At 33.1% G+C, this 15,510-nt stretch overlaps 1 protein-coding gene across 1 annotated transcript; it reads left to right on the top strand.

Moving 5' to 3' along the window:
• The first annotated feature begins 7,465 nt into the window (after positions 1 to 7,465).
• LOC107036141 (glutamic acid-rich protein) lies at positions 7,466 to 12,151 on the top strand. Its single transcript, XM_015253885.2, has 5 exons — positions 7,466 to 7,750; positions 8,651 to 8,902; positions 11,045 to 11,185; positions 11,271 to 11,395; positions 11,531 to 12,151. The coding sequence occupies exons 1-5, from the start codon at positions 7,592 to 7,594 to the stop codon at positions 11,547 to 11,549; spliced, it is 696 nt and encodes a 231-aa protein (XP_015109371.1). The 5' UTR covers positions 7,466 to 7,591; the 3' UTR covers positions 11,550 to 12,151.
• The last annotated feature ends 3,359 nt before the right edge of the window (positions 12,152 to 15,510 follow it).

Raw genomic sequence — 15,510 nt, 5'->3', positions numbered from 1 at the left:
TTATTAAATTTTATCAACATTTCAACCTCTCCTTAATATTAAAAAAAAAGTCAAAAGTGTCCGTTTTACCCCAACCTCCCCTACTATTCCGAAATCATGCAGGAGTTGGATTTTGGAATGTTCGTTCACAACAAACTTATTCATTCAGGTTTAATGTAAATGGGTGAAGGTTACGCTGAAAATAATTAACTTTCACATGAAACATTTACTTGCCCTCGAGATAGGAAATTTATTGAAAATCCATAGTCATCATCATAACTCAAGGTTCAGAAAAATCTGGTAAATTGTGGTATAAAGGGAAGAAGAAAGAGAAAAGTGACATGAAAGTTTTTCTATTTCTACTATATTTTTTGCACATTAAAATTCATTCATTTTTTATCACGCACGATAAAATTTAATAGAAAAACCTAGCGAATTCGTCAGAAAATTCTATTGGATTTCTATTGAACTTTCTATTAGTTTTTGGCCGATTCTATTAAAATGTTCAATAGAAAATATTCTATAGAAAAAGTCAAGAGAATTCGATTTTTCTATACAACTTATTCTATCGAGATATTTTCTAAAGAATTTCCTCGGCTCAAATTTTCCAAGTTTTTTTCCTTCCATTTTTCTTTTCTTCTCATCAAGAAAATCAAACAAAAAAACTTGGAAAATTTGAGCCGAGGAAATTCTTTAGAAAATATCTCGATAGAATAAGTTGTATAGAAAAATCGAATTCTCTTGACTTTTTCTATAGAATATTTTCTATTGAACATTTTAATAGAATCGGCCAAAAACTAATAGAAAGTAATAGAAATTCAATAGAATTTTCTAACGAATTCGATAGGTTTTTCTATTGACTTTTTTCGTGCGTGAGAAGATGAGAAAATGACTAAAAATATTAAAAGCTTCGATTTAGTGAATCATGAATCAGAGATTTTCATATTGAATGAATAGAGAGTTTATGCAGAGAAAATCGTCCAGATATTAAAAAAATATAACCGCCACTTACGCTCAATCGCTTTGAGTTCGAAAGAAAACAATATCTTCTTTTCCTTCTGTCAAACTAGAAGTTCAATATAAATCCAATAGAATTGTCTAGCGAATTCGCTAAGTTTTTCTATTAAACTTTTTCATCAGTGATGGTCAATGGGGATCGCCTCTCACACAAAAAATATTCCGAGAATGCAATGTAGAAAATTGTATTGTGAAATGCCATAAAAATAATAACTTACGCCTGAATTACTGTCTGCGAAATTAATGGAATATTCACGTTTCATGATTCACAGGTGGCTATGAAACCTATCACCAGAACACAAAGTACATTGAGAGAAAACCAGCAGAGTTCTCGAACAAGTCTTAATTATGCCAAAGAAATCGTTCATTAAAAATGATCAAAAAAGGATTTTTTTGTGAGAAATAATCGAAGCGTGCGCCGAGATTGAAAATTTTAATTGCAAACACGTATGAAAAAATTCAATAGAAAACCTCAACAAATTCTCGTGAAAATTATATATGTTTTTTGCGCATATTCGATTAGATATTTGATAGGAAAAAGTCAATAGATTTCGATTTTTCTGTTTGAATTTTCCTCTTGAGATTTTTTCCATTCAGATCCTGTAATGCAAAGCTAAACAAAATATAGCGGAAAAAAACTTGGAAAATTCATGCCTAAGGTTCTGTTGCACCAAGCTCCGTTATCCAAATAAACCCCAGGGTAAAATTTATCCTTGAGGTCAATTATATCATAGGGATCATAATTTTTCAATATTTGACGAAGAATTATTTTTTATATATCCTGTAGTCCCATTTGAATTAACACTGATTTAACCGTGGGATTAAATTTTATTTTTTGTGCCTGGGATAAATTTGAGATACTCTCCCGGGTAAAATAATCCATCGAACATCCAAATTTACATTTTTTCTTATCAGACGTTTTCGTTACGCGGAGCTGGTGCAATCGGGCCTTAGTGTTCTTGTACACAAAATTCCAAGAATATTCATATAGAAAAATCGAAATCTATTGACCTTTTTCCTATGATATCGGTCAAAGGGACATATAAACAAATTTTTTAAGCCATCATTCAATCAGTTCAGAACATTTTTTTTAGTTATCGTGGGACTACCGATTTTTGGGAGAATTCAAAAATTAAAAACACTAATCCATTAATCCACCAGTTAAAATTTAATTAATGGCGATCGAGAGGGCTTAACTATACCTACATTTGAAAAAAGTATTCAATTCCATCCATTTATTAGTGGACAATTGAAGACAAACACTACCATACAGATACGTACGGACACGGTCTAAAAATTGCATTTTCGGACTTTTTGGATTATAATATATCACAATTTCCATTGGATTTTACATCATGCAGGAGTCCCTAAAAGTTATAATTGTACAATTAAAAAAAGTAGAAAGAAACTGAACATTTTCAAAGAGCTTTATTAGTAAAGATTACGAAGTAAGTTCGATAGAGAGGAAATAGTGAATGGATAATTTATCATAGTTACTAACTATTGGGTTTATTTCCCAATAATAGAATTATCTATTGTTGATTGTACAATCATAATTTTTGGAGACTCTAGGACTATATAAAACTCAATCGCAATGGGAGATCATTTCAGATTATCAAAATTAAAAAAAAAAACCAAGATCACGTTCGAGAGATAATCCATCCGAGCCTTAATTGAAGACTTCCATTCAACACAATGTCAAATTCTTTTTTCTGTTGTGTCCGAAAATAATATGCACTATTATTTTTGATGAGTTACAGTCATGTCATTCATCAACAAAGAAGATCGTCAAAACTGTTGGGACCTCAGAGACGAATACTGGAAGTGTCTGGATGATGGAAAGTCCGAGTCTGAGTGTCAAGAATTTAGAAAACAATATGAAAAATTTTGTCCCTCACAGTGGGTAAGATATTAAATCACCACCATTATAAAATCTAACAGTCACAATTATTTGTCTATGATTACTCAGGTGAAACATTTCGATCGAAAGCGAGAGTACCTGAAGTTCAAAGAGCAAATCGAACAGGAGGGGGATATTCACCTGCCAAGTCGATTAGGAGAACCAAAATAGTCAATTTCAGGAAGATAAGTCATCTATTGAAGAAATTTGAATTTTTTCAATTAAATATGTAATAAAAACGCCCGTAAAGGATGCTATATTTTCAATAGAAATCGAAAAAAATGGAATAGAATTGTAGTACAATTCTGTACTTGCCGAGAGCATTAGATTTTTCTATTGTATTTTCTCTTACGTGTAATTATTCAGATTTTTTCAACGCTTTGAGAGATTTTCATTTCTGTGTTTTTGTTACGCTTACTGAATTTGATGATTGCTGGAAAAATCTGAATAAATTAAATTAGAGTGTTTCAATTAATCGAAGGATGATCGACGTTTGTGTTCCTTATAATCATATTGTACAGTAGTTCATATTGTACAGTTCTTCGCAATTTTCAATAAATCTCAGTTGACTCTAAACGAAGAAAGAAACGATTTTCATGATTGAAATCTATCCAATGACAGTTATTTTAGCTAAGACAAATAATAGCCAAATAGTCTTTGTTAATTGCCAAATCTTGTTTTTAAAAAAAATATACACAATGAAACCACCTGACTTCAATTTTAATTCAGCGAATTTTTTATGAAGCAGTACTAGTGCTGTATGTCCATGAGTCTAATAATACTTTCCACGAGTGTCAAACCCTATTTTTCATCAAAATTCGTGTAGAGTGTGTAAAACGTCATTTTATACGCAGTGTGATGAAATAAAAAAACAAGCAGGGGACCGAGCCGATCCGACAGAAGACATTTGACCGTTACTTTATGCGTCATTAAGCTTTTCTTTTTTTTTTATTTCTACCAATTTCATTATTCCGAACGGATTCGGAGTAATTTCATTCTAGAAATTAAAAATGGCAATTTCATGTCAAAATATGCTAGCAATTCAGTAGCGAAGTGGTAAAACGGTATAAGTTGACTTATCTCCCAGTTGAGTTGTTGAGGAATATTTCCAAATCTAAGGGAGATAGCGAATTTTTCGTAATTACATTTGTTGTAGCTCTCAATCGGCTCTATAAAAAAGGTTATAACAATAATTTTGCTACCTCCCTTAGATTCTGAAATATTCATTGAAAATTGCTCAATAGTCAAAATTGACTCGTACCGTTTTACCACTTCGCTACTGAATTCATTAAAGATTTACACCTCTTAAGGTGTTTCATATGAAAAGTTGAAATAATTAAAAAAATTGGAAAATTCATGGTAGAAATTTCTGAGTACGCTGCATCATTGAGAATTTTTGCATATTTTTTTAAGATCTCAGCCTCAAGAAAAAACAATAATGAAATTGGATATTTTTGTAACCCCTCCAGCTATAACCTCCGAGGTTACCCCACTCTCAATTAGGAAAATTTCCATAGCACACAAAAGAATATTGAACTATTGAGGAAAAACGAGTGGGTGATAAATCAAATCTTTCTTGAGGAGACGTATAAGTTTCAGATTTTTTAAGATTCCATAAGAAAGTTATTTGAACAAATGATTCGGAAAATTATGAGTTTCGGGGCAATTACGTCTTCACGCACAGGTGCGTGATTCAAATGTCAGTGAGCATCATGAAAAAGAAGTGCGACTCGATAATACTGACTAGTAGCCAAAATTTCCGATGTTCATTCCAACTCTTACGCGTATTATGGAACGTCAAATTCACTCTCAGCTGAAAACATGGTAAAAACGCAAATATCTCGAAAATTTTGATTGATCTTGATAGTAGACAGCAAGATGAGTATTTTCGAAAAAAGAAAAATAAAATCGGACCAGTAGTTTGGGAGATATAGAGAAATACAGTTTTTAACAAAAAGTTCAATATTTTCTAATCTACTTATCCAGTTTCACCCATAAAAAATTCCGTCTTGTTATATCACGAGAGCTATCGTATCAAATTTCAACATCTTACCTCCATTTCTTTCAAAGTTATCATGTGTACATCGATTTTATAAAAAAATAATGAAAACTGCAAATTATTACCAAATTGTCCCTGGTTAAGTGAAGATACTATGACTTGATTTTATGGATATCATGATAAGGAATATTTTGACGTTGAAAAAATTAAATTCTATCGCGTGGTTTTTGAGATATCGAGGAATATCAATTGTCTCGAAATTCCCATCTGCCCAATAAACTAAAAAACTTGGAAAGGAATAAACGAATTCCTCACGCCTCTAATCCAGATTCCACTCTCATTCAGTCTTTTGAGAATCATTTGTTATATCCGCTAAAAATCTTTTATGCCACTCATGCCTGAAACCGGCTGGATTACACACTCGACGCTTCGCGTCTCGTGTCTAATTCAGCCGGTTTCAGGCTTCGTGACGTAAAATTTTGTTCAGGACTTGTTGGGAAATTTCGTCCTTAACGTGTGTGGTTACATCACTCGCCTTCGGCTCATGCTGTAAACCCCACACACGTTAAAGACGAAATTGCCCCACACGTGCTGAAATATACTATTAATTCCAACCAATGGCAGTCATGAATTCATAATACCAGGCTTAGATCCTGTTTCCTATTTAGGGTGCGTTTCGGAATCAACTACTGTAGCTGCAGTAAAGCGAAATTAGATAGGGTTAAAGTACTGCTACTGCTACTAAGTCGATTGCGAAACGCGCCCTTACTAAAGATGGAAGAAACGTGAAGTTGTTTTATATCGAAATATCTCGCTATTTTGCTTGGTCAATAAGTCACGTGAAGTAGTCGCTGAAAAAAATCTCCGGTATTTTCAATTTCTTCAAATGGCAAAAATTTTTTCTGCGTCATATTTTTCATTTTTTCATGTGTGAAGTTTATCTTTATATCAAAATATATCTAGATTGCCTAATTGTTGATCATGAGAAAATAAACATAGCATTTCTAAATTTTTTTAACGCACAAATTATTCTTCACTTCCTAAATTTTAATTTTTTCATATTTATCATACGCAAAAATGATCAATTCTTGCTTCTCAGATTTTCATATATAAATCCTAAATTCTACAAAATTCATGAAAATTCCTCGGTTTCCCAAATATTTCGAGAAAAATCTTTGAAGAGCTACGGTTATCTGGAAAACTGGAATTTTCCGAAGAATTCAAGAAATTTTTTCAGTTTTCTGGGAAATCAATTCATAACCCTCCCCTCATTTATCAACAATTACAGATTTTAATCAGATTATTTTTAAAAGTAAAAAAAAAGTAATCGAAGATTAAAAATGATTCATTGGTGTTTCACTCTTCATTCTCTTAATTCTCTTCAAGTCATTATCAATATTTATAAAACATCTATGAGTATATGAAGTTTAATAAATTCGATTTCTTCATTTTCACAACAAAAAGATAAACGCGCGCACAGATCTAGTTGGTTAAAAAACGCTGGTCCCCGCAATGAGACAAACGCGCGCGAAGGGCCAGTGCGAAAGATCGAATATATTAAAGCTGCGGGACCACTCGCGTTCTAATGCGTAATGTTTTTTTTGCACAATGAAATATGATCACGGAACGTCAAGTAAACAATTTTCAATTAATTTTAGGCATTGCAACTTTTTTATTATCAACAATTTAATTGTTCAAATCACCCTAGCGCCCAAACTATGAAAGATATGCGAAAATTTTCCAATCACGAATCATTCAGAATTTGATAAGAAATAATTTTTGTTTTTTGTCAATTTCACATATCTCAGAATCTACGAGCGACACGTAAAATAGAAAATTGACAAAAATGATTCCTTATTAAATTCTAGATGCTTCATGATTTGAAAATTTTCGTCTATTCTTCATAGTTTGGGTGCTACGGCGATTTTCACAATTTAATTGTTAATGTAAATAATTCCAATGCCTAAAATGAATTAAAAATTGTTTACAGGACGTTCACTGATCATATTTTATTGTGTGTTAAAACAAGAATTACTCATTAAACTTTAATATTGTAAAATACGAGATATTTGATAAGAATAAATGTTTATTAAAAGAATTTTGGGGCGAAATGAATAATAAAAAGAAATACAAAAAGGATTGGCGCGTTCGCGGACTAGAAAACAAAAGATAAAATAATAACGGGAAAGAAAGAGAAGGGCAAATACCTAACAATATTTGCATTCAAAAACTCCTCTAGATTCCGACTTAACAAAACTTAAAATTTCGGTTTAGTTTGACGAAAATAAGTTATAGGGGAGGTTCGGGTAAACGGACACTTTTGACTTTTTTTAAAATGTTCATGAGGGGTTAAAATGTTGATAAAATTCAATAATTTTTTTTTCAGTACAAAGAACAATTCTTTCCCTATGTGACGAGTCTAAACTGAGCCCAATTGATCAATTTGTTTCTGAGTTATGAATATTAAAAGAGAAGTCTAAAGTGTCCGTTTTACCCCACCCGCCCCTATTATTCGAAATATTTCGCAAGATTCGCTGCGCCATCTGCAGAATGGTAATATCATCAAGCTGGCAACACCGCGCGGCTAAGAAAGCGTATTCCTCGCTTCGATTATCCGGTCATCGGTGGAACAACTTCGTTGAGCGTCAATAAAAAGTTATTCAGTGAAAAAACATTATATTCGCCGAATTTGTTGTATGCTCCGTGGTGGACTCAAGCAATCCAAAATTTCACACAAAATCAACATGAAGAAGAATAAGGACGTGTCTGACGACGAGGACGAGTACTCCGCGGACGATCCCGAGGAAGTCGAGGGAGCATCAGAGGAGGATTGGACTCCTGAGCTTGGTGTCGAGGTATTCAGTCTACATTTACATATTTTACTATAATTTTTGGTCGAATTGATCGATAACTTTTGAGGTCTGGGTGTTAGGAATTTTTCAGCTCAGTTTGGGTTCTTCTCATGATGAAAAAATAATTATCGATACTTGTTGAAGTGAAAAATGTCTGATGCCACTGTCAGACATTAGCGGTCTATTACGTATTCTCATGTGGTGATGTTTCGCATAAGTCGGAACAATGGATTCACCCATTTTTTATCATTTGCTCCGATTTTCTCCGGTTGTTCACGCGATATTCTTCATTGTTATGAGCAGAAAATCAATATGTACCGATGAATAACTTCGTTAACCAATCATTACCCTCCGTTTATATTGCGTGGCTTTGCGTAGATAAGATCCTCGCCGGCATACGTATTCATATCTACGATTGGCGGGAATGAACTTGCACTAATAGGACAAGATTTTTTTTAGAAGTACGCCTTCACTTGTATCAAGAAATTCGTGGCTCGAAAATTATCAAGCGCACAATATCTCACACTCAGAAGGTTAAATCTTACGTCAAGAAATTTTATACTTGTCCGAAAGATGAGGGCAATTGGTTCATATCAAGAAGACGAGTTCTCAAATCTATTCAAGAGGTTTTTGAATTAAAATATTTATGAATTGAGGCTAAAAACCTATTAAATGAATTAATTCAATTTTACTTAGTTTGAAAAATCGCTCTCTTGTCATAAAAAAATTGACCTCGTCTTTAGGACAAGTACAAAATTTTTTGACAAAAGTTTATTTTTCTCTCTGCAAGATACTTTGCTCTTGAAAATTTTCAAGCCACGAATTTCTTGATACAAGTAAAGACGTACTTCTCAAAAAACTTTGTGTTTCTCAGTGTACTTTGATTCAATTCTTGATTTTTAGGGTGGAACGAAGAAGAGGTCACAAAGGGGTGCGAAAAAAAGACAACATTCTGAAGAGGAAGAGGAAGAAGAGGAGGAGGAGGATGAAGAGGAGGACGAGGAAGATGAAGAGGAGGATGACGAATCCGATGAGGAGGATTCCGCCAAGAAACCTAAGAAAAAGCGACGCTCTAAAAAAGAGGAGGACGACGAGGATGACTCTGATGACAACAATTTTGATGATACCTCAGGAATTCCAGCTAAAAGCTACACTGTATGTATTTTCGTAGGGGAGGGTGGGGCACTATGGACATCCGGGGTAAAATGGACATTCTGAAAAAATTTGCAAAATAAATTCTTTTCTTACAAAATTTAAATTTTTGGAAAATGTTTCGGTAAAGAATACGGACACCTGATAAACAGGATATAGAATGGACTAAAATGCATGCTTAAAAATTTTCAATAATTGAATTTTTAATTTCCCAACGCAAAGGGGGGAAGTTATTGAAATTACCTCGAAAATGAAATGTGGAATTTTCATGATTTTTAAAAGTTGCTGCTTGACAAAGTCCACAACCGGAAAATTATTCAAGATTGAGGTAAAACGGGCACCCGAAAAAGTTAGTCGTGTCGGTATCTTTGTATAGAGAGAAATTAGAGTTGGGAGAGGTATTAACTAATAAACTTCAAGTCTATTAAATTTTTCATTGACGTTTGAGATATAGAGTAGTTTTGGATTTCCTGTTTTACTATTGAAATAACTTTGAAATTATTTATTTTTTTCAATGAGCAATTGCACGCTCTGCACAACTGACCTTTGTCCATTCACGAAATTTCTAAGATGGCTACTTTTCTACGCACAAAGGAAATCGCCAATAATGGGGAGAAGGGAGAATAAATGAGCAAAGCAAAATTTGGTTGACCAACCCCCACGACGAAAGTAAACAAGTGGGAAATTACTCACGTATTGTATATAGTAAAGTTATTTTCGCTAATAAATTAGCAATATGCGTGTAAATGGCTATTTTGTACACCATTTCCTTCCATCATGTATAATTCATTGTTCATTTAATTTTATTCAATTGAATAAGATTTCATTTTCACTAATTTTATCAGATTTTCAAAGTAGTAGTTGAATGCTATCATCATCATTATTCTTATTATCCCTTTCTTCTATTCGACCGATTGTCCCAGCTCTTCGATGAAACGTTAATAGAAAAATTTTATGTACACATACTTGAATGAATGTTAAACATCACATTTGAAGAAGCCATCAGAAAACTCACTGTCAGGGCAATTCATGAAAAATTCAAAATTTTCAACAATCATCATAATCAAATCAATCAATATAGCTATCGTAATTATCTTTTAACTTCGACTTAATGGCATAGCTTAAACATTTTAAGCTATGATTGAATTGATTTGAAGCATGATATTCAAAGATATCCTTGGAATTTTGATTTTCAAAAAATACAAAGTTTTTATTTATTTATTTATTTATTTGGCGTGAATAGAGGACCAACAGCCTTAGCCAATAACAGGTCCAAAAAAGAAAATACAAAGGTGGATCAATGAGGTAAATTTGTATCACAGATACTTCTGGGCGATAAATTAAATGAGTGGCGTCTCAGTCAAGACAAACGAAATCGTCGCGTTTTTGAAAATTTTCGAATAAATGAAAATAATGATTATTGCTATCGCCTTCATCTTTGAACTCAGTCAAAGGCACATCCAAACAAATTTTTTAAGCCATCATTCAATCAATTCAGAACATTTTTTTAGTTATCGTGGGACAACGGATTTTCGAAAAAATTCGAAAATTGATAAAACTAATCGATGAATTGAATTTTAATTAATTGCGATCGACAGGGCTCAATAACACCTACATTTGAAAAAAAAAAGATTGAATTGTATCTATTCATTAGCGAATAATTGAAGAAAAACTTTACCACACACACATACGTACGGACGCGGTCTATAAATTGCATTTTCGGACTTTTTAGATCATAATGGGTCGAAATAACACAAAAAATCCAGAACGTAAATGTGAATGATTACAATGCTCCCATTCGAAAGTAAACATGAATTTTTTTCTTGAATTTGAAAATCGCAATCATGACTAGTGTTTCAGAAATTGAATAATACTGTTGAAACATAAAAAATTGAGGAAGAAATCGAAGTATCCATTTTACCCCGTTTTTGCTTCACCTCACAACTTCTGCGACGCAGTCTTATAACAATGTGTTCGTATTTATAACCTTCAAATGAAGTCGGAACAGTAAATTTCATCCAATTCAACTAATTATTTACATCTGGTGTCCATGTTGCTCCACCCTCCCCTACACATTAATTATACAAATGGTTATTGATTTCATCAGTTACAATTAATGATTTTTTTTCACACTTTTCCTCCTAGTCTGGAGCATTTGTCGTCGCAAAAGCAGATGTTGGAGGCGACACCGATCCGACTCTGTGGAGGATAGATGGAAAGGCTCTTTTACAGAAATATGTGCCATTCAAAGAACAGGGAAAAACTCTTTATAGAGGCACATCTACGGTAATCAACGATTTACGAATTTCATTGTTGACATAATGCACAGGAAGGATTGTACATTACCTGAAACAATTTTATTTTCCCTCAGTACTCTGGATGGTGCGCGAATCATAAAGACAGGTACTTGGCGGCACATGTGAGCTTCAAGGTGCAGAACAGAAGCGAGACCGTCGTTGAACTTCACCTTATTGAAGAGCAACCAGAAACCGTAAAGTAAGTCTTTGAGAAGTAAATAACGCGGAAGAAAACGGTTCCACGTATCATCAGTGTTCTTTGACTATCTCTGAACTCGCGTTCAAATTGGCCATTCGCATACCCTATTCAAATGATTTTTTCTCTTTATTTCAGGGTAGATAAGGAAGGGTAAATATTGTTGGAATATGTCTTCACCTCCATCATTTTCTGTTTATTTTTGACGTTCTACTTGGTGAAACAACTTGGTACATCGATGAAACCAAAGGAATTAATGTCGCACTTTCTTTTTTTTGTATGAATCTTACCCCATGATTTTTCAATAAAGTGAATGCCCTTTTATGACGAAAGAGAACATTGAAACTTTTATGTCATTAATTTTCGCATCAATATGTTGTTCGACAAAAGTTCAGCAGAAACGCCATATTAATTCACTGCTAGTGAAGCTACTTGCAAATCATAGGTACACACAGTTGTTCTATTGTTAATGAAAAATAATATCACGAATGTTAAGTGTACTCCAAACTTGGTCATATATTGCTGATACAAAATTAAGACTTCGAAAAATGTACCTTTTGTTTCCATCCGTGTATTCAATCAATTATTGTAACATGATTAACAATGTCATTTTTTAAAATTAGCAGTAACATTATGATAATCGTATATGACTCAACATGGATCAAGTCTTGTTTCTAAAAAATTACTGAGTGAGTGAACAAAATATAATCTTTTTGTGTTTTTCCGTTCTTATTCGAATAAAAACTGTGAAAATATGAATACCTCTGCCTGCATTCATTTCCTTACACTGTAAGCCGATATATTACTGAGTAATTAACGTTCAAACAGATAGGGGAGAGTGGGGCAAAATGAAATAACCGAAAAACGACTAGGGTGAACCAACCAGTGTTCGAACCAGACCAGTAATCGAACTAATTGGTACTTTTTCTATAAAATAAATTAGTAGAAGGTAGAGATGCCTCGCATTATACATGAAAAATAAAATTATGACATTTCCAAATGATATTGTGATGATTGAAAATGTCTAAGTTACCTTATTACCAGCGGAAAAAACAGTTTTCGGTGACACGCCGCCAATAGCATATTCCATTACAGAATACGCATTTCGATTACTGGGTTTTCACACATTTTCAGCTTTTTTTATTCATATCATTAATTGTATCATCAATTAATATCCATAATATTTTTTTCTATTATCTATGGGGATGTGCAGGGGAGTCATAATTATTTTTAAATCAATTTTCGACTTGGTTATATTTTTCAATCTCCGTCAAAAATAACTGTGACCTTATTCGTTCGAACACTGGACGATTCACCCTGTTTGGGGCAATTCAAGCAAAAAAAAAATATTTTTTCAACTTTTTTCATTATTGGGAATACTGATGAGAGTAATTATTTTCTATTCGGTAGAAATGAACATGCGGTGTGAAAAAATCACTGATATTCGAAACCAGTATAGAGTGTATCGACTACCTCCACAGATGAATCCCACTCGCCTGTTAGATCTCGATCTCAACGTCCACTAGTCAACTTGTCCCTTGACTCTCCAGCATCCAAACTAAGCCCTCGTTATCGCTGAGTCTATGTTTTCTCCTCATTCGAAACTCTCGAAGGTTTTGCATATATTTCTTATTTTGAGACGACAATATTAATAATTTTCACTAATTTTATCCACAGTTCTCTTTTCAAGTAACATGAAATATTTCATCTATAATTCAAGTTATTAGATTACAGCGATTGCATTTTTCTTTTTCCATTCGATTGAAATTCAGCATCGCTTTTTCCGTTTTCCCCCTCTGGGTCTCCCCCTGGGCCATCCTATTAATTAATTCATTGACAAACTATTCTCCCGTCAAAACATCTCAATAATTCTCCATTCTATTGAACGAAAAATCATTATTCTCATCAGTCCTCCCAATAATGAAAAAAAGTTGATTAAAAAAAAATTTGTCTGAATTGTCAAACAGTCGTTTTTCGACTGTTTCATTTTGCTGCACTCTCCCCTACGAAAAGAATTCATTGAACACAAGTTCAATAAATTCTTATACTAAGGCCCAGCTGGATTATTTTTCGAACGTGATCTTGATTGGTTTGTTCCATTTTGCTAATCTGAAATGATCTCCAATTGCTATTCAGTTTCACAAAGCCCTAGTCTTCCAAAAATTATGATTGAACAATCAAAAAAACGTTGAAAAAACTGAACATTTTCAAAGAGCGTTTTTAAATAATATTGGGAAATAAACCCAATAGGGAGGAAATTGCAAATTAATAATTTGAAGCATCTAATGGCTGGTAGGTCGTCATTTTTCATATTAGTCAGTGGCTGTCAGATCGTTAGTTACAATGATAAATTATCCATTTACTATTTCCTCTCTATCGGACTTATCTCTTAATCTTTATTAAAAACGCTCTTTGAAAATGTTCAGTTTTTTTTTACTTTTTTTAATTGTACAATATTAATTTTTAGGGACTCCGGTGTGATATAAAATCCAATGAAAATTGTGATATATTTTACATTATGAAGATGGGAAAGCAATCGAGATAACAATAATTAAATAATGAAGTAATTGAATAAAATGCCTGAATAAATAATTTTGATGAGGATAATGTGAGTCTGAGATGGAGCGTCCTGGTGCGAAATTGGAAGGTGCAGGATGGTAGGATGAATATTCTCAGGATGAAAAAGTTCGAAGGGAAACTGTCCTGCAGATAGTACACTAATATTTCAAGGTTTCAGGGTATTACTACTGAAAATTGGTGTGCATTCTTTGCACACCAACTAACATCAGAATTTCCTCCTCCTTTACGTTCCTTCTTTACATTTGGCTTATTGCATGAAAAATGAAACTCATAATTGGCTTTATGCTTTATGGCCTTTATTTATTTTAAATAATAAAGTCTGAAAAACAAAAATACATGGAAGAACAAGTACGATGGGGATACCCTACATGCATCATTCATATTTCAACGAAATTTGCATTCAATAATTCAAGACGGCATTTCCCAGAGGGCTAAGGTAAGAGTCTTTTCCATTTCTTCAGTAAAAATTAACAAAAAATGAGAAAAATACCCAAAAAATTGGGTGACTATGTGAAGTGAGCGTGTATCTTCTTCAGACCTAACATCCGATTAAGAAAAAGAATAAAAATATTCGAATTGAAAAATTTGAACGTTTTTTCATCTAGTTTATTGAGAATGAAATCTCGAAGTCTCGGCCGGTGCCCGAACACCGACCATCTTGGATAAATACAACTACTTTGTAGTTATCCGGCCGCTTTTTCTCTGCCGACACTGATATAAAAAATATTTTTATCGAGATGTTTCTTTCTTGGAACAAGTATTATACACTTGAACCAATTTCAAATAAATAAGATCGTACGGTGAATATCAATTGTTTCTTCTTGAGATACATTTACTTGAATAAAAAAAACAGTCCTTGGCGTCAAGTCACATGTATTCACCACAAAAATGGAAAAATCCAATTTTTTTAACCCAATATAATCTCCAGTCGAGAAATTTTCTACTTTCCTGAATTGATCAAAAATTCGTACCTAGGAGATGATTACATTGAGGAACGAATTGAATGTTGTTACCTCGAATGAAGGCGATGTTTAAATTTTGCTTTCCGTACCTCACACTAAACGAAATTTATGATATCCAGGTTTGTGTTGAATTGCCGTAATCTGTGATTCTGTTATTGTAAACTAATGCGATCTTTTTTAGTCAAGAAATATAAACTTCTTTCAACTCAACGACATCTTACTACAATCTCAAAGCTTTTTCCGCGTAACAATATTCATCCTGATTCGACATACGAAATGCTCATATCAATTATAATTTACTTGGAACAACGTATGATCGTGTTGATTGAGATAACAACGTATTTAGTCATGAGAATAATTTTGGTTTTTGAGTAAACCAACGAATTTCTGGAAACAGCAAAATTTTGGCTTGAAAGAAATCAAATACTATCATTATTGCGACAAATAAAAGGAACTTCAATTCTAGAGGAGTTAGATTTCTCCCAATCAAATGTATCTCAAGAAGCGATCACTGGCATTCACTATGAAATCATGTTTCTTTGTAAATAAAAAAAAATCATGTTCATTTGAAAATTA

Source organism: Diachasma alloeum, unplaced genomic scaffold (assembly GCF_001412515.2).
Source record: "Diachasma alloeum isolate Michigan unplaced genomic scaffold, Dall2.0 Dall_scaffold_00206, whole genome shotgun sequence".
NCBI lineage: Eukaryota > Metazoa > Arthropoda > Insecta > Hymenoptera > Braconidae > Diachasma > Diachasma alloeum.
This window is presented reverse-complemented; position numbering and strand designations above follow the sequence as displayed.

Coding starts and splice junctions, on each gene's coding strand:
- LOC107036141 (XM_015253885.2), top strand. CDS start 7,592: ATGCTCCGTGGTGGACTCAAGCAATCCAAAATTTCACACAAAATCAAC. Junction 7,751..8,650: donor CTCCTGAGCTTGGTGTCGAG/GTATTCAGTCTA, acceptor CTTGATTTTTAG/GGTGGAACGAAGAAGAGGTC. Junction 8,903..11,044: donor TTCCAGCTAAAAGCTACACT/GTATGTATTTTC, acceptor TTTTCCTCCTAG/TCTGGAGCATTTGTCGTCGC.